At 42.8% G+C, this 20,249-nt stretch overlaps 1 protein-coding gene across 1 annotated transcript in view; it reads left to right on the top strand.

Moving 5' to 3' along the window:
• Positions 1 to 677: 677 nt before the first annotated feature.
• LOC131934407 (chromobox protein homolog 8) overlaps positions 678 to 20,249 on the top strand; it is a 37,450-nt gene continuing 17,878 nt past the window's right edge. The window contains exons 1-3 of the mRNA XM_059290528.1: positions 678 to 846; positions 2,411 to 2,454; positions 12,798 to 12,863. Of these exons, the coding sequence (XP_059146511.1) occupies positions 757 to 846; positions 2,411 to 2,454; positions 12,798 to 12,863 (200 nt within the window). The 5' untranslated portion in view covers positions 678 to 756. The remainder of the gene's footprint in view (positions 847 to 2,410; positions 2,455 to 12,797; positions 12,864 to 20,249) is intronic.

The following is a 20,249-nucleotide window of genomic DNA, read 5'->3' as shown; positions in this document are numbered from 1 at the left end:
TCATTAACCCGGAAGCCACGTATATTTATCTATGTAATCTTATGCTACAGGCTTCATTAATCAGGAAGTCACATTATTTCCCATTGTGACTGACAATGGATTCTTTCAGGCTAACTATCTCCATGGAAGAAGGGGGGGGGGGGGGTCACTTAACATTTCTTTTGGCAGGGGGGGGGGGAGGCACTGGCCAATTACAAATTAGTTTCTTTTTCGTCCAAACAGAGATGCCTATTACATTTTATTTCTAGTTGCAATATTCATTCTAAGATCTGTAAGCCTTTTACAAGCGAAATTGATAACTTTTGCTATTTTATAGCAACTTAACGACATACTCAAAATGAAACAAATACCATTTAAATACTTCCTTGCCTTGATGATGATATACGCTGCTGCATAGAGGAACCGAAAGTAAAACCCGGGTAGATTTAGGTGTTCGATATCGTTGAGTCATTCATAACCCACCGTCGCGCGGCGAAAGAGAGAGAGTTAAAAAAAAAAGCTTCCAAAACCAGTATAGCCGCTTCTATCGGGATCTCGCAGCCTCGCGAGCCGTGACGTCAAGGGTTCGGAGGTCAGGTCACCCCGTACCAGCTGTCGAGTCGGGCGCGCGATTGGTGGAAAGAGTTTGAAAAGCCGCCGCTCCGTGCGATTTGATTGGTCGGCGCTGGGAGTCGCTTTACCATAGAAAACCGGAGCATCACAACAAACCGGTGTGTAACCTCGCCGTGACAACAGTAGGAGCGCGACACTGCCAGAATGACTATGGATTCTATGAAAATGGAATTACCTGCTTTTGGTGAGCGTGTATTTCAGGCGGATTATATTCAGAAGAAAAGGCATCGAAGGGTGAGTTATTTTATGTTTGTATTTTACGTTTTTTTTATTTGTTAAAAAAATCTGACTTTCTGGTAGTTTCTAGAAGCGGACTTTGGAACACTGCCAAATGTTTACATTTCGTTACGTACGTTAGAAATCTGTTGTGTAGTTAAGGAGTTTAAGATTTATCACAGATTCGATGACTGTAGAAGAAATTGATCAATCATAAGTTCTAGGTCTATGTGATCTGCTTCTAGATCTAGATAACTAGATCTACATTTCAAGCACAAATCACTGCAGCGTGTTAAGCGTTAGCGTTAGCCTAACTGTTACTGTTAGCATTGTAACTGACGAATTCTAGATCTAGATCTAGTCTAAAAAATATATAGATCTAACTCCACTTCACCTGGATTTAAAACTATGTTACTAGGGTCTAGATCTAGATTCTAGATCTAGATAGATCTAATCTAGTTCTAGTCTATAGGTTCTAGATCTAGATTTAATCTAGATCTTAGTACTACACCACTAATGAATATTGAATAGTGTTATGTAGTTAGATGGTAGCCCATGTTTACACCTGTGTAAGATGGTATCCCGTGTTTACACCTGGTGTAAGATGGTAGCTCTTGTTTACACCTGGTGTAAGATGGTAGCTCTTGTTTACACCTGGTGTAAGATGGTAGCCCTTGTTTACACCTGGTGTACGATGGTAGCCCTTGTTTACACCTGTGTAAGGTGGTAGCTCATGTTTACACCTGGTGTAAGATGGTAGCCATTGTTTACACCTGTGTAAGATGGTAGCCCTTGTTTACACCTGGTGTAGGATGGTAGCCCTTGTTTACACCTGGTGTAAGGTGGTAGCTCATGTTTACACCTGGTGTAGGATTATAGCCCACGATCACACTAATGTATGCCTATTGTGCACATATAACATATGTCGACATATGGTAATTTGTACCAGCATGTCGTGGCCTAATGTTACGTAATAGCCCATGCTACACTTACGACACATGCAGCTGATCTACGTCACTACTTCGTCACATCCGTGTGTCACTCCATCACAACTTCATGTCACTACTATAGTATAGGCATACCTCACGATGAGGCGTTACAACTAGCTAGATGCCTCACGTCAACTGCTACACTAACCGTAGTGTCCTTGACCCACCTAACGGCCGGGCATTGATTAACCCTGCAATGACCCCAGCAGTTTGTTGATACACAAGTTTAACATTCTTGTGCTACATTCTGCCTGTATAGACTTCAGAGTTGGCACTCCAGGATAGTCCAACTCTGATGACCGGTGACCCTTGAGTGAGTAGTGACCCTTGAAGTGGGCGGTGCTTGAGATCACTCCAGATAAGCGGCCGTAACTCTGGAGTGACACGCGCTCTGTAGAGCCTCATGCAACTTTGGCAACTGTATTTGTTATTTTGGTAATCGTCATACACTGTTGAGTGTCGCGGTGCTTAGGGCGTGCATGTTAAGTGCCAGTGGAACAGATTTAACTGTAAAGTCAGGCAACTGGTAGTGAACTCGAAGTTTGGTTGTAGGTGTTCTCGCACACTAACCTGCTTGTCTTTTGTTTCACTAGGGTAAGGTGGAGTACCTGGTCAAATGGAAGGGATACTCAGTCAAGTAAGTGTTTAGTTTTGGTCTCATTTGTGTGTTTTCTGGTGTGTGGGTTGATGTTTTATCGTGTGTTGTTTTCGCGTGTGTTGGTCGTTGTTTTCTCGTGTGTGGGTATTTGTTTTCTCGTGTATGGGTCATTGTTTTCTCGTGTGTGGGTCGTTCTGTTTCTTGACTTGACTGTTAGGTTTGTCTAATCCTACGTTACTCTAAAAAAATAGCATGGCACTACACACTGTCAGTTGCACCTCAGTTCCTTACGTATCGTTTCAAGACCGGCCTTCGGCATAGCTAGGCTCTAACGCTAAAAGCAGCTACCCAACACCGTTTTGTACACCTATACCAATCAAGGTAGCTAGAGCTACAGTTATACACTCCGTCCCCAATCATGGTAGCTAGATCTAGATTTCCCCCTGATTTTCTAACCTACTTCACGTAACGCCACATTCGAGGTGAAGGTCGAGTCTATATGGGGATAATACCTGTAGGCCATTTCTCACCTGCGCATGTCGCACTATCCATCACGTACGTATTAGAGTTACCTGACTGACTGAGGTCATTTGCTATAGGAGGCTTAGTGCAGTCAGGCCTGACGCCGTGAGGTATTAAGACAGGTCCTACACTGTCCTACTTAATACGAGATATGACCTCCACTGTCGCAGGCGTCAGTTGATAAATCAGTTTCTCCAACTGTGACGTCATCTTGTCTGATTCTCTTGTCGTCTGCCGTTATTTATTGTTCATGTGTCGTCTGCTGTTAGAGACTAGACGTGCATCGTTGTGTGGACATCTGGTGGCTTGGGTGATGTGGTGGTGCAGTTGGTGTGATGTGGTGGGTGTAGTGGGCGTGATAAGGTCGTATATTTGGCGTGATGTTGTGGATGTCTGACAAGAGTGGGTGGGTGTAGAGGTGGCTGCAATAGACAAATATTTCCAGTAAAAGACTTAGCTTTTCCAGGATTATCGTGGATTATGTTTTACAATGAGCAAGAACCACGTGACTGACGTTCATGCTGGAAGTTAAGGATCAGTTGCTTAAAGCCAGGGAGGGTCATATTGGTCAGAGTTTAGATTAGGTGTATGGGGAAGTAAAGGGAAGGAATTGGTAGACTGCTGTAGGGCAGTGAACGAAAACGATTCCCTGCTGTACGACTTATTTGACAGACTTTTTCCGTGCTGGATGTATCACGGCCTTTTCATCACCATATTAAAAACTAATTGCTCTTCACCAAACTTTGGCTTGAACTTTAACCCAGTTTTCCTTTCGTGTCAACTGTCAAGTTTCGGTTCCAGTATTTCCAAAGTTTATTTATAGCTGATGTAATTTTATTAGCTGACACAAGTGGCCAATCATTACCGTTCATACTCTCAGCCTATAATTTTGCGCTAAGTACTTCTGCACTGAAGTCAAAACTTTCCACCTGAGTTAACCATACAAGTCACATGACTTTTTCAAGAGCCGAGTGACATTAAGTCGATTGCAGTACTTGTTCTGAGCTACCCTGCTATTATTGTTTAGATTCGCCTGTATCTCCTGCGATGGAGCAATCCTTGGTCTATATATAGCTTCTTGTGTCCTTGACACATACGTATTGAACATGCCGGGGGGGGGGGATTTGAAATCCTCCGCTACCGATATCGTACCCTTAAGGTATGGATGCTGATAGGTGTAGGTGGCGCTGTGTTTGGAGGTCACTTTCGGTGAGGTGACGTGGGTGTCCGGGTCACGCTCGACTGGTCAGAGTACCCTGAGTGCTTCAGTCCGAGGGCTGGCTGTGGGATCTGGGAAATCAGTCAAGCGTGTCAGCACAGCAGGTTGTCTTGCGTCAGTGACGTGTGCTGTAAGTGGGATATGTGTGGGCCCATTGAACGGCAACACCGCTGGTGGTAAGACGATACGACTAGAATGTTCTAAATACACAAGGAGTGGGGGTCACGGTGCCCGAAGATTAGATTCGTGCTGTAGATACCGGGGTAGCTGGCTAATGGCATGCGATCCACCCGCCATCTTGGAGTATCTTTAATCATGTGATTTACAAGGTCACATTACCCTAAAGGAGCGGGACATTCCGTCTGCGGTTTTTCTGGCGAATTCCTGGAAAGATATGACATTCCCAATTTAGCTTATGTAAGACGTATGTTTTATTTCGCGGTAAACGCCTCGTTCGTCGACTCAATGATATATTGCGTCAGATTTCTACTGAGCAACTTGTCATTAAAATGAAAAGATTTCGACACGACGCGATCATTATGTAATAGCTGAATGTGTCGTGTCATCATGGTCAGGTGTGGGGTTGATGTCACACCTCTGGTCAGGTGTGGGGTTGATCACACACTGGCAGACGTGACACTCGATGCGTGCATTCAGCAGATCAATTTCTGGACCTATCCATCTAACAATTGCTATTGATTTTCTCAGCGTCATCTTCGAACTCTGGTCCACATGACGAAATCTCTGATTGTCTGCAATTCCAGACAACAGTTGCTGGCGTCTGTCTGTAGAGTTGTTGTTTTCTTTCCCGTCTGTAAAGTTACATAACGCCTGTATTCAAGCCATAGACCTGCCGTTTCGACAAGTTCTTATTTCAATAAGTTTCTCTGAAGCCTGGGGTTTATGGTGATCTTCTGCACTACACACTTGCCGTTAATCTTGTTTCCCTAAGATCTAACCCAGAACACTTGCCGTTAATCTTGTTTCCCTATGATATAACCCCACACCGAAGGGCGTACCAACCACACCACGTATCACTCTCTCTATCCGCCCTATGATCTGTTAAGCCAACTATGGCTCAACCTCAATCAGATTATCGATCAGATGATTAAATGCTAATCATTTCGGTGTTAAAACTCAAAAATCGATTTAAAATGTAAAACAAAACTAGCCAAGTGTATTGAAGAAACTTCAAAGAACGCGCCGTTATCCAGTGTGACTTTGATCTCGAACTTGATACTACTTAAGTGGGGAAGGTTAGTTTCGAAAATTTCTATACCTTTTGCTTATTGCGTCAACTTAAAGGCGTATTATGTAACTTGGGACGATCACTTTTGCTGAGGAATCGATATGATCTGTATCAATGATTGCATTCGGTCAGCAAGTCTGATTCACCGAATACGCTACGCGTCCCGTAGTATCGATCCCAAAGTTTCTAGAACATTCTGTGATGCCATTACGGGCTCGGGCTCATTGATTGGCTCCCTGTTGGTCCCGGGCAAACTCCCTTCACGCGCGCCACACAAACGTTTTCGTGGGGGTGGGGGGTGGAGAGGGGCCGGGACTTGCTGACCTTAACTCAGTTTCATCCTTGACATTCGGAACATTCTAGAACTCACGGCCTCGATTTCGAGAATAACAAAATGCGCGCCCAAAATAAATCACGCTAGATTCCGACCCAATCGATTTCCGAAGTCAGTTTTTTGCTCGTTTGCTTTTAAATCAACCGCCTTTTGTTATATCTAGTCGAACTTAGATCTTGCATATTCATTCCAGAACAGTCTGCATTTCTCTTCTTGAAGAGTGAATCAAGGATTTGTCTTAAAAGTATTTTCTTTGATTTTCTAAATCACGTGTTATTGTTTTGTAATGTCTAATAATACCTCACCCCAACACACGTTACCAGGCTTACCTTTCCTGGAAAAGCACTACCTATTCTTCTGCGGGAATTCCCTCCGTGTCTACATTTTCTTTCCTTGAAAAACTATGTTTATAACGTGTTAAACATTTAAATAAGCCGTTATTGTTTTTTGGTTGCTTTATTTAAAATTTGAACTTGAAATTTTTGTTTTGTGTTTTTGAGTTGTTTCTTTTATGATTTCCTGAATTATTTCCGTTTTATTTTCCTCCAATGATTTGTCATTGTTAGATCGAAAGTTGATACAATAGAGAGACTGTTGAAACGTTGAAACTGTTGATTAAATTAGCATGTGTTACCTTTAAAAAAAAACAACTACATACCCAACGACATATCAGACTTGCATTTTGTGGCTTTGGTTGGTCACGTGCTACGCTTTGGCTGGTCACGTGCTAATGACCACGACTGTTTATTGAAGGGGTGGGTCACTCATTAAATGCACGCGTGCTTCTCATTACACTATGACGTGGACATCATCACAACTTTGAACCGGGTCAGCCGTTAGGTCAGGTCCGGTAACCCCGACTTGGTGTCTGTTTCCTGTCCCCTCCCCCAACTTAGTCCGGCAGATATCGGCTTATGGGATCAGACGAGGGACGGGATGGATAACCTGGTGACCAGCTTGGTGCAGAGTTACGTTTGTCTGTCGGGGGGGGGGGGGGGGGGAGGCGGGCTAGGTCAGAGAGGTGATGGGTGTGATAGTGTGAATACGTGAAGCTCCCGTTACATGTAAAACGTGAATGGCAAGCGTCTCTCATCTGTTATGTACCGTCCAATGTTTGTATGCCTACATGTAATGCATGTTTTATCTTTTCTAATTAATTCTAACGCCAACTTCTTTTGTGGTCATGTGGCTTGTTAACCTGGTTTTTGTCATTAAGCCGTTAGTACTGGAGGTGATCACACGTCCTGTTAGTCACATCTACCTGTCCAGTTAGCCACATCTACCTGACCTGTTAGCCACATCTACCATGATCTACCTGTCCAGTTAGCCACATCTACCTGTCCTGTTAGCCACATCTACCTGTCCTGTTAGCCACATCTACCTGTCCTGTTAGCCACATCTACCTGTCCAGTTAGCCACATCTACCTGTCCAGTTAGCCACATCTACCTGGCCAGTTAGCCACATCTACCTTTCCTGTTAGCCACATCTACGACTGCCTACACACCCAATCACGATACCGCTGACGCTGCATAACCACGCCATCAGCTATTAACGGTATTTTTTTTTAAAAAGTAGATTCAGTTATTCTTGACATTTTCAAACATGGCGGTAACCAAGAAACCACGGCCTTCACCTTGCCCTCGTCACCATGCTAGCGCGTGTGGTAAACACGCTGCGCAATTTATCCGATCGATCGAGGCGGGCCGGGGTGGTTGCGGCCGGCCCCACCTCGCCCACCCCGCTCGTCTCGTGAGCTTGCAGAACCAGCCGGAGAGGGGAGATGGTGGTCAAGTAGCCTTGAATAACCTCTGTGCACTTTAAGACTTTCTAGAAGGTTCCCGGTTTATCTATCCAACGAAAAAGAAGCAGTCGGAAACATTAAAACCTGTACGAGTTGTTTTTTCTAGACCTGTATAGTATACACGTCGCAAAAGTAAACGAGGTGTTATAGAAATATTCGAAATTGGTTTCAGAATTAGACAAGGTGAAGATGGGCGCTGCAAACATAAGACTAGCCAATCACAGCCTGCATTAGTTAATTAGCCTACCTAATGAGTGTCTACCTTATCAAATTAGATTGGACGATACTTTTTGTTTTGTCTAACGCTTAAGTTTACAAATTTCAGAAGAATAGTGATCATATGCCTAAATACTTGAGCCCCCATACAGTGTTTCTTCCAGACTTTTTTCTCCGGGGGGGGGGGCACTTGAAATTTTCGGGGGGGGGGGGGCGGTAAACTTTCTTCGGGGGGGGGGGGGGGACACTGTTAAAAGTATATATTTTCTATATAAATTATATAAATTTCATTTCGTTCGGGGGGGGGGGGGGGGCGGTAAAAATTTTTCGGGGGGGGGGGGGGGGGGCTTCGCCGCCGCCCCCCCCCCCCGAAGAGATGCCTGGAAGAAACTCTGCCCCCATACCAGTCTATGTGGCGTATGTATATGCCTACACCTTGAACTACCCCATCCCATATTCCATCTACAGCCTTGAAAATAAACCATAGGACGTATACACTTGAAAGTAAACCTTATAACATACACAGTTATAAGTAAACCTAAGGACGTATGCTCTATAAAGTAAAATGTAAACCTTAGGACGTGTACACTTACAAGTAAACCTTAGGACATGTACACTTACAAGTAAACCTTAGGACGTGTACACTTACAAGTAAACCTTAGGACGTGTACACTTACAAGTAAACCTTAGGACGTGTACACTTACAAGTAAACCTTAGGACGTGTACACTTACCAGTAAACACCCCTTTATGTCTGACCAACCAGCTCACCCATGTTTGTTTTTAACGCGACCTGAAGGACATGTGACTTGTTAAATTTTTAATACAGCCAACACAATTAAAACAAACGAATCCAGTCCAAAGCCCGGGGAGGGGAGGGGTGTGGTGGGTGGAAAACAGGAGGTCGTGAATACTGAAGGGCGGGGAGAGGGGCGGTCAACACAGGCAGATAAACAACTCACCAAGGTGAAGGTCGGGACTCCATGTTTGTGGCCTTGACCGCATTATCCGCCTGTCGTTAATTGGTTTTTTGAATATATTGATGTAATTAATTATCTCTAGGCGCGATAACTCGCACACAAAGAGGCGGCTAGAGCGTAAGTTATCACCACAATAAACTGAGGCCGTTGGTCGAGGAAGTAATAGTTCTCTTTTAACACACAACTTCCGCTTAAAGGTTAACTTAGGGTACCGTGAATGAGCGCCATTTGTTGACATTGTTGTGACCGCATATAACTTTAAACGTTACGTCATTGAACGCAACCTTGACGTCATCTAACCCAATCGTGACGTCATCTAACCTAACCTTGACGTTTACCATCAGTACCAAATGGTTTCACATCCCATATTTTGCCACTAGGACAGACGACTGTAAGGACACCACAACGAGGTCCTCCTGACAAATGTTAGGACCAGCCCCGATGGTCCTGAAGGACAACTTTTGTGTTCCAACCTTTTTTTACCATCTCCGTTGTTGTCTTTTCCTGGTCTTTATCTGCTCGTCTGCTCGTTTATGAATGAACCCGTGATCGTCGAGGTCACGGGAGGTCACCCGTAGATCGTCTGCAAGGAAGTGTTGAGGGGGGGGGGGGCGGGGGATGTTCATGAATGGACCGATCAGCCGTGTGACCATAGGTTGAGCGACAAAAGAAGTTCACGACAAAAACCGTGCGCGACAAAAGCGGTCCGCGACAAAAAGCATATTTTTGAACAATGCCCACTTCCGGTGATGTTTCCTCTATCTGGCGCTGGGTTTTTCCAACCCCCAACACGATTCAATATTTGTTTATGGGTTGGAGGCTAAACAAGACAAAAAAAAAACAACTCAATCAATCGAACAATGGGCGGGGTCTACACGACACTGCTAGAGACACACCTGATTGGAGTTTTAAGGAAAGATGAAGTAGAGTTCACCTGCTTCTGTAAATTACAGTAAATCAAGCCTGTAGATTAAGTAAATGACTGTAATTACAGTTTAAAAAATTAATTAGTTTTAAATTTCAGAGCAATGGCCTTCTGAGTAATTAATTAATATATTCCCATTCCCGTAATTTCCTAATCTAGGCAATTAAATCTTTATTCCCCCATGTCGTGGAGCCGGCTGTAATTTGTTCCTGTATTAAAAGTAATTGGTGTTTTATTATCCCCCGTGAGCCGCCTACAATGGCCAAACTTAATAACGTCCTAACGCACTCGTCAAAAGGGAGGCTAGAGCCACGTCAATTTCCCCGTTAACTCCCTGATAGGTCAGCATTGTACGGTCAACGACAGATGGTTGCAAGCACTTCGTTGTTTGGGAAACGTGACCTTGGACGTAGGAGGTGAAGGTCGAGGTGACCAAACACGCGGGATGGGGGGAGGGCAGTCAGAAAGAAGGCGGGTTGGGTTGGGCCAACAGTCGCTAAGTTGTGGCCGCCAAATTTGTGTCTTTGTCGTCCCATGGCCCGGTGTTTAGGCCTGACAATGGATGTTGTCATGTGACTTAGGCCTGACAATGGATGTTGTCATGCCTGACAATGGATGTTGTCATGTGACTTATGCGCTTTGTATGCGAGCAGTCTGACATTTTTACAATTCGGCTTTAAAAAAAATAATTTTATGAAAATTAATTTTAATGTTTGATTGATGGTATATGTAGACCATAAACAGTTGGATGTAAGTGTGGGGTCTGTATGGTTAGGTTAACATTGTGAAAGTGTACACAATTGACGTCAATAAGAAGCGTTTAAAAGACAGTTCATGTACATACGGCAATTCAAAAATTCGCCAGAATAGTCACGAAGTTAACTTTGTTCAGAGAAGTTAGGATAGTAAACAGTAAACAAACATGCTGTGGGATGCTGTGGTCGAATAGTAGAACATTTAGCTTCTATCCGGAAGATATCGATATTGGATCTCGATTGTAACTTGTGACTGTAGGACGTCTCTGAGTCCACTCAGCTCTAATGGGTACCTGACTTAGGTGAGAAAGTATAAGCGGTTGGGAATAGTGCAAACCACACCAACATATTAACTCTTCTTCATCTATCAAATGGGACGTTAGGTCAGAAAAGAACTTCACATACATAGCTACGTATACGGCATTGCGATATCTCCTGTAGACCATCATGACGTAGCTCCGACCCACATGTGTGGTATATCAAGGGCTAATACATCTGCTCACGCAAGTCCAATACCTCTGATCCCAAAGCCTCAATGATTGTATCAACATTTCAGTCCAACTGTACCAGATGTTAACACAAAAGTGCCGTGTCAGCACATGTGACACGTTGCACACGATGTCACAATCGCGAAATCGATCTGTTTTTATTACGCGCCAAAAACAAAACAAAAAAACAACCATCTGTCACCCGTTGAAACTCATCTCGCCCTCGGCCGAATTTTAAAACTGTCAGCAGTTACGATATAACCAACGTTCGCTATTTATGGGATGGGGGTCAAGTGGTTGTCATAGCTACTGGTACGGGGGGGGGGGGGTGGGGTTAAGTAGTCGTCATAGCTACTTGTTAGTTAAGTAGTGTTTACTTGTGTGGTATCTAGACAAGATTTCTGGATAAGATAAGACGTATAGCAGCTAGTGATGCCTTAACGTTGGTAGCACTTGCAAGAACAGCTAAGTATGGTGAAAAATCTAGCAGATTACTGTATTTGAATGTGGTATAATACCCCAACTGCAGAGACTTTAACTAGCTTTGTAGGCCTGTCTGTTTTTTTTTATTACCAATACATTTTAAAATCCCGCTTAAATCAAAAGGATCTGATTAGAAAACCATCACAACCAAGTTAAAAAGAAATTCTTTTCTTTAACTTTAAAGTCACAAAACATCAATTTTTTGACGTTTTCGTTATGTAGTGTTTCCCTTCCCCCTTCTGTCAATACCACCGTCTGACGTCACTGAAACCACACGAAACCCACCTGAGACCACATCCAAACGTGTGTGGTGTGTGGGCGTTGTCCAGGTGTAACCGCAAAAACCACAACCACTTCAAGGTCGCGGTGACTTCCTTTAACCACAACAGGTCGCCCCGTCCCTCCCTCCCCCGGGGGTTGGAATGGGGATAGAACTTGAAGAGGTTTAATTATAGAGCGCACCATTCAGATTGTATCGGGAGAGTAGTTCTGCTCTGATAACCCGGAGAAAAACACGTTGGTAGCCGGATTACACTAGGACAGACTTTAGTGAACCCGTGGGGGGGGGGGGGGGAATAAGGGTGGGGCGGGCAGGTGGAGGGAGAAACTCGCTGCTTGCCAAGGTTGAAACGATTAGGTTATTTTCGTGTTCACTGAGGCGTGCAACTAGGCTCTCGGGGATTACGTCCTGTATTGTAACAGTATATCTATCAGGAATGTGAGGGGGGGGGGGGGGGCAAGGAGAAGGTTCAATGTTTTCATGGGTTCAGTTAAAAGTGCCCCCCTTTCAGGAGTCTTGCATTTGGTGTTTATTTTATGCTTTGGCCTACTGGTAACCTTTTTGTGTGTTTAATGTTAACCATCACTAGTTTGATGCGTAAGCTGCCTTTGAGTCTTACCTTCCTGGTTGTAATGCCGCCTCCCTGGGTTTGTATCCTGGTTGTAATGCCATCTCCCTGGGTTTGTATCCTGGTTGTAATACCATCTCCCTAACCTTGTATCCAGGTTAGCTGTTGTGAGGCGTTCATGTTTAATACAACATCATAAATATTCAGACAATTATCTAATTTATCAGAATCAAGAAAGTGACTAGTCTGTTAGTAACAAGTCGACACTTGACACTTACTGACAAATGTACATTTTGCTCGCGGTCAATTTAAAATAATACTACAACATACACTGTTATCTCACGCTTTTGATGTTGTCTTGTTCTATTATTGTGATTATTTATCTGTTTTTGTAAAATATTGTCCTCCGTTACATGTATAATGTCCTACTGTGTTGTAAAAACATTGTTGTCCTACTGTATTTGTAAAATATTGTCCTGGTGTTTTTATAAAACTTGTCTTAAAATGTATTAGTCGTTGAAGTGTCCTCCCCGTCCTAATGTTTTTTTCTTCTCTCTCACAGACAGAGCACATGGGAGCCAACGGACAATATTTTGGATCCCTTGCTGATAGCAGAGTTTGATTCCAAGTGAGTACATTAGTAATTCCATCATAACTACCACCAGAGTACCATTAGTAACACAGAACTACCATCAGAGTACCACTATCCTAAGATAACTACCCAGTATACTTGTTATTGTAGTTTTAATATCTACTCCCCCCACGTGACATTTCACATGTAAAATATTTCCGTTCACACGTACTAAAACAGTGCCATTCAATAATTCCTCTGCCTCCCCCCACCCCACTCACAGATTACAACAGCTCTATGTTCACCAACTCCTAGTGATTTACCTTTTGTTGTGGGACGCCCCACCCACCCCAACCAAACAATAACCAGTTGTTCAAACAGATCCTTGTGAAGAAAAACATTCTTACCTCCCATGTTAGCTGAATCTATTGGCTACATTAAAATTGTGTCCCTTGTGTTTCATTATGAATGCCTTCCATTTAGTTATCTAATCGGGCAACGCTCAGTCCCTTCATATTACGGTCAGGTTTTCAAAAGTGCTCTAAACAGCTCAGTCCCTGTATTCTAGTTCTACTGTCAGGTTTTCAAAAGTGCTCTAAACAGCTCAGTCCCTGTATTCTAGTTCTACGGTCAGGTTTTCAAAAGTGCTCTAAACAGTTCAGTCCCTTAATTCTACGTTCAGGTTTTCAAAAGTGCCCTAACCACTGTCCCACAGTCAGGTTTTTAAAGATCCCATTCATCAATTCGTTTGCTAACAGAATATTTGCAGTTGGCGGGTGTAGGTATGAAGTATGTAACCTGTTGTATGAAAGGGCGTTAGACTTACAGATATTTACACAGCGGGTGCATACTTGGTGTAACATCTACAATGTTATAAGATATCTTATTATATATGGCGAAAATATGACGAGTCTAGTATAATAACAACCAATAAGTTGAACATAATGTTATACCCTAAAAATACGACGTATTAAATAATGTTATTACGATTTCAAAAACTACGCATTAAATATTCTAGTGTAACTACCTGTACTGACGTCATTAAGATGGCACCCTCTGCATTGCGTCATCCCACCACCTGTCGCCATTAAATCAATCATGCAAAACAATTGAATTATTCTCAGGCGTGCAGTAAATCGTACAGTCTAATCGCGTCATGCTGAAACGCAGAAGCATTCGTTCAGCTACACAAACAAATTAAAAATGAACGCAATATCTGCGGGGCTATAACACAACCTGTCAACTTCGTTACAACACCAGCTGTCACTGACTGTTAGACTGGCATAAGCACTCCATCACTGTCGACCTCTACATGACGACACAGCGTCATACAGGGACGTACTCCCATACAGGGACGTACTCAAATTACAGGGACGTACTCCCATACAGGGACGTACTCAAATTACAGGGACGTACTCCATACAGGGACGTACTCCATACAGGGACGTACTCCCATACAGGGACGTACTCCCATACAGGGACGTACTCAAATTACAGGGACGTACTCCCATACAGGGACGTACTCCCATACAGGACGTACTCCCATACAGGGACGTACTCAAATTACAGGGACGTACTCCATACAGGGACGTACTCCATACAGGGACGTACTCCCATACAGGGACGTACTCAAATTACAGGGACGTACTCCATACAGGGACGTACTCCCATACAGGGACGTACTCCCATACAGGGACGTACTCAAATTACAGGGACGTACTCCCATACAGGGACGTACTCCCATACAGGACGTACTCCCATACAGGGACGTACTCAAATTACAGGGACGTACTCCATACAGGGACGTACTCCATACAGGGACGTACTCCCATACAGGGACGTACTCAAATTACAGGGACGTACTCCATACAGGGACGTACTCCCATACAGGGACGTACTCCCATACAGGACGTACTCCATACAGGGACGTACTCAAATTACAGGGACGTACTCCATACAGGGACGTACTCCATACAGGGACGTACTCCCATACAGGGACGTACTCCCATACAGGGACGTACTCAAATTACAGGGACGTACTCCCATACTGTTACACGTACTCCCATACAGGACGTACTCCCATACAGGGACGTACTCCCGTCATGGGACATACGTTTTCCACTGTCCTCACGTTGGCCATTTTATCAAACACTGACCATATGTCCATTCTATGACCACGATCTCAAATTCTGTCAGCCCTTCCAAACTTTGGTTGTACTCATTGTCTAGAATTTTCCTACAGTTCAAAGACCTCACAGGCTCTCCTCTCACATTGTCTGAAATTTTCCTTTATTTCACCCAATGCCCTCACACTTCTCCCATGTAGACCCCGGCCTCTCCTACCTCTCTCTATGGACATATCAACCTCCTCTAAAGACCTATCAACCTCCTCTAAAGACCTCAACTTTCCACGATAAACCTGAACCTCCCATAAAAGACCTGTGTTCCTACATCGCCAGGCTGAAAAAAAAATCCATCCATGTTTTCATTGGTTGCTTTACAATGTCATGACAAATACATCCTAAGTTGTATGTTCTATTCGTTGGCCATATAATTGTTGGGCTCAGAACCTAACAAAAGCCTGACACATTAAACCCCTAACTAAAGCCTGTTACACTTTATTCTAATTATGACCGACTTCAAATCTTTTATTTTTTTACAAACGTGTAACATAATTGAAAAATTAATCACAAACTGTACAGCTGTTTTCTACACATCAATCAACTTTGAAAAGAACTTCCAAACTTTCTCGTGTTTTTTTGTCATGACTGTGCTGGAGAGCGCATGCGCATAAATCAAGGAGGTTTAATATCGCCTTTTATAGTTCTAGAAAGTTACGCTCAATTTAATTAAAAATAAAACCTACATTTGTTACAAACTTATATCTATATTTGTTTGGTTCGTTTTGTAGTCACTAATTTTGTATCCCACGAAATTCCACTTGAATTTAATCTTCATATGTTTTTAATTTGGACTTTATTTAGGACCCTCTTACAATCATGCGGTAACTCTTGTAAAATTCGAGACTTGCAGACAAAATTCCGACATTCTTACCCCAGAGGAAGCGGTTATTTTCCTTGAATACAAACACTCTCCTCTGTCGTCTGTCTGAATGCGTCTGATTAATAATCATCTCATTCTGTGTGGGGTCAAGGTCACCACGCCAGAATCTCGCGTCCCAGGCAGATAGACTAGATATCAGACGGTCAAATATTTCTTTATTTCTTATCTCCCCTGAACGATCGCTTTTTTTATTATCTCCCCTTGGATGATTCATCCCTGATGTTATTTGTTACTTGTTGCTGGGCCGAGTTTCACCAGTTGTTTGTTGTTGATGTGTTGCTAGGGAGACTTAGAGAGGCGGAAGACATAGTCAACAGACATGGCAGACTACCGCGTTGATTGCATTTACATCAGACCACATAAATCACATGACATCCCTAAACATCACGGTATATCACTAAACATTACAAAATGTATTCTATAACAACACATAAGAGGATATACCTCAACATCACACGTTATGACAATGTCACTTGAGGGTACGAAACATCATGGGCTATTTTAGAATATGACATCAGATGACATCACGAGAAGGTCATTTAGCACCAGGCCAATGCATATTCTAGACTTACCACAAGTGAACTACTCTCTGGGCGGATGTCTGTTAGAGCCCTAAGGATTCACTTTTGTGTGTTACTTGTGTTCTATGCATGGAGTTAAGTAAGGAGATTGTAAGGAGTTGAAGACAGAACAATTTTCCATTGGCTTGTCGGCTGATGAACGACTTTTGATTATCTTTACAACTTAACATGTGGATTATGGATGTATTTTCGAAGATAAAAAAATAAAACCCAACTTAAGTACGGGCATGAAATCCCGTTATTCCTGTGATGTATTCGAGCATGCGCTAAGAGGATGAAAATCGATTCCCACCGGAAACAGGCATGTGGAGTTGTTTATACCGGAAGTGTGTCTGTTTTAAACTCGTTATCTCGTACCGGGGTCAAGGCCGAGTGGCGGTTCTCAAGGTGCAAGTCCCAGACTCCAAGGTTTGTTAGCTTTTCCTTGGACCCACTCATCAGAACGGTGTGGGTACCCGTGAATTTTGTTGTTGTATTTCTTTGCTTCTAATTTTCATCCTATTTTTTTGTCTCACACATCCGTTGCACCGACCCATAGCTTTCTGCACAAACTCGCCCACTCCAGATTCAAGAAATCTGAATACCCTCCTGTCTCTTTCCCCCATGACGATTCTAGAAAAAGCATTACCCCCTGGAGAAGAGTGAATAATTAATTCCGCCATTTATCCCCGCGTCCAGTTTTAGATCAGGGTTGTGATGTTTTGAGTGAAGTAATGCATTACATTGTCCAAAAATGATCGTACATTTCATCAACATGCCATTTAAGTGGCACGCATGCTATTTGTGGAAACAGTTCGTGGGGTCGATACCTACGAAGCTCAAGGCCGCAGTATTTAAATATTTTCACATATATAATCGATACCGTCATGCTTCTAAAAATATATTCCTTTGTCATGGACAGAAGTGGATATAGAAGTATCGTGATGGAATCGATTCCTCACGAATTAAGCAATATCGATTTATCATTCTGTTTCTGTTGATTCGATTATATCTAGATCTCAACGATGAAATAACCTGCATTAGCGTTACACGATTAGTGATACCGATATAGCAGTAAATAATTACTCATTAGGTCAAATCACCGTTCTAGTATGTTTCTAAACCCAGCCTTGTGTGTGATGTAAAGAATCTCTCCAACTTTTGTGCAGGTGGGCCAGAGTTGATGTAGTGTTATGATAACGGTCCATTAAAATTTGTTGACAAGGGACCCTAATTTTGTTGACGTCATATAATGACCATGATCAGATGACATAATCCCCATTATTTCATAACACGTGACGCTCATATGTTATTCCCTTTATTCCATTATTAACTGACCGCCCCCCCCCCCCCTCCCCCCCCCCCCCAACAATAGAAATTCAATGTAAAAGTTATGTATCAACATTCTACCAAAAACTACCTAGCAATTGCAAATTTTCACACACCCGTTGAAACTATCGGTTGAACTTTGACCTTTTTCCTTATCTCAACATTCTTTCGTATCATTTTGCCCTCTTAATAATTTTTTTTTTGACACCGAAACTTGTCTGAAATTAATTGAGAGGGCTTAGTGCAGTAGAACTTCTGAGATAGGGCGGGTCAGGATTCTTCAATAGTACTGGTCAACCATCTGATGTAAGGTGGGCCAACCCTCTGATGTAAGGTGGGCCAACCATCTGATGTAATAGGGGCCAACCATCTGATGCAATGCCGGCCAACCATCCGATGCAATGCTGGCCAACCATCCGATGCAATGCTGGCCAACCATCCGATATAATGCTGGCCAACCATCCGATGCAATGCCGGCTAACCATCTGATTAGCCTACTCCAAATGTCCTAGTCCCCCGGAAGAACACCCCCCCCCCCCCTGTAAAAAAAATTGAACCCACTTGAACAAACTTAAACAGCCAATGACGCAAACCCTCATAGCTTAGGGGCGAACTTCTCAAGGTCAAGACGCCCTAACCTCTTCTCTCTCCCGCCCCTTAAGCAAACGGATCAGAATTCCAAAAAAAAAAATCTCGCCTCAGTATGGCATGGGCCGGCGTTTAATGTTTGCGCTCTTTATTTTTGTCCGTACGGCACTGCTCTTGTATGACTTAAGTCTGGAGTCAACTTGACTGGACTTTACTAGAACTGGATACTTCCATTACATAATACATCATGCTTACATTACTTTACCTATGCCTACATCAGCAGAACAAAAAAACAACCATTTCCACGTAATATAATATATATCGTTAAAACCACGGTCGTACCGTTATGTTGTAATGTAGACCTTTTAAAACTTATTATAATTATACTGATTCGAAAAATACCCCAATTAAGCAGCATTTTTTAAAAAAAAATGTAATAAAATACGATATATTATTATATAATCTTCATCACGCTAAGCCCTTTTATCACCTTAAAAAAAGAAACTATTCCAATTAGCTAATTAATCTTCCCGAGCTTTATTCACACGTAGACTAGGCAGGTTTATGAACAGGATCTTAAGCATTAATCAGCCGAAATGTGATACTCGAGCATCTAACAGTCTAATGATATAACATGTTCATTATCAACCCGCTGTTTAACGGCAAAATAACCGTCGAATTTTACCTGGGAACCCCGCCCACACAGGTAACACACGTGTTGGGTAGACGAGCCAACAGGTAGAAACTACAGGTAGACCTAACCTTGATACAGTGTGGGGGGGGGGGTGTTAGCGCGTGCTGGAGTGAGCTAGAGATGGCAAACTGCTGGCAATATCTAGCTCGTAATGATCCAATGTTGGCAAGCGGTGAGCAGTCATTGAAACGGTAATTTAAGCTCACGGAGCTTAATTCATCTCAGTGATGGGTGTGTGAGTCTGAGTTATAGGCTACATAAGTAGCTACACACATCGTAGGCTATACACAAGTTGTCTTAGGCTAGACATGTCGTAGGCTACACATATCGTAGGCCATACACAAGTTGTCTTAGGCTAGACATGTCGTAGGCTATACAAGTTGTCGTAGGCTACACACATCGTAGGTTATACAAATTGTCTTAGGCTACACATATCGTAGGCTATACAAGTTGTCGTAGGCTACACATATCGTAGGTTATACAAATTGTCTTAGGCTACACATATCGTAGGCTATACAAGTTGTCGTAGGCTACACATATCGTAGGTTATACAAATTGTATTAGGCTACACATATCGTAGGCTATACAAGTTGTCGTAGGCTACAAATGGCGTAGGCTACACAGATCGTAGGCTACATATTGTGGTTGGCAAGAGCCCCAGCTAGCTTACATCGAGATCCTGTATGTAAAAAGTTGGCTTTTATTAATGGTGTGGGCTTGTTAATGTTCTGGGCTTGGTTTAACTTGAGCTGTCCTGCAGTCTATTCATGTTTCTCCTGCATTTGCTACCCATGGAGCTTATACATTGTTGTTGTTTTTTCAAGTCTACCATACAGTATGCCACATATGTGTATGCCACACATATGAAAACACTACCCTCTACAAATCTATTTATTGATGACCAATCACGTGGGGTCACTGGCCTAATTTCACCCTACTTACTTTCATTTATCCTAACTAAGTATCCCATCAGCACTATAGCAGATCGATTTCTGACAGTTCTATTTCTACATTTTTTCTTCTGTTAGAACCACACTCTTACTAGATGTCCTAATAGAACTTTACATAGTTTTCCCCTTGATCAAACTATTTCCACATTACAAACTGATCTATTTCCACATGATAAAGTTCAACTTTGATGTACTGGAATCGATCAAACATTTTAAAGAAAATAATCTCATTCAAGTGAACCCAGTATGTTTATATTTC

The sequence above is a fragment of the Physella acuta genome, unplaced genomic scaffold (assembly GCF_028476545.2).
Source record: "Physella acuta isolate Inbredline_101_S28 unplaced genomic scaffold, ASM2847654v3 ptg000011l, whole genome shotgun sequence".
Taxonomy (NCBI): Eukaryota; Metazoa; Mollusca; class Gastropoda; family Physidae; genus Physella; species Physella acuta.
The sequence above is the reverse complement of the archived record's forward strand: the minus strand, read 5'-3'. Positions and strand labels throughout refer to the sequence as shown.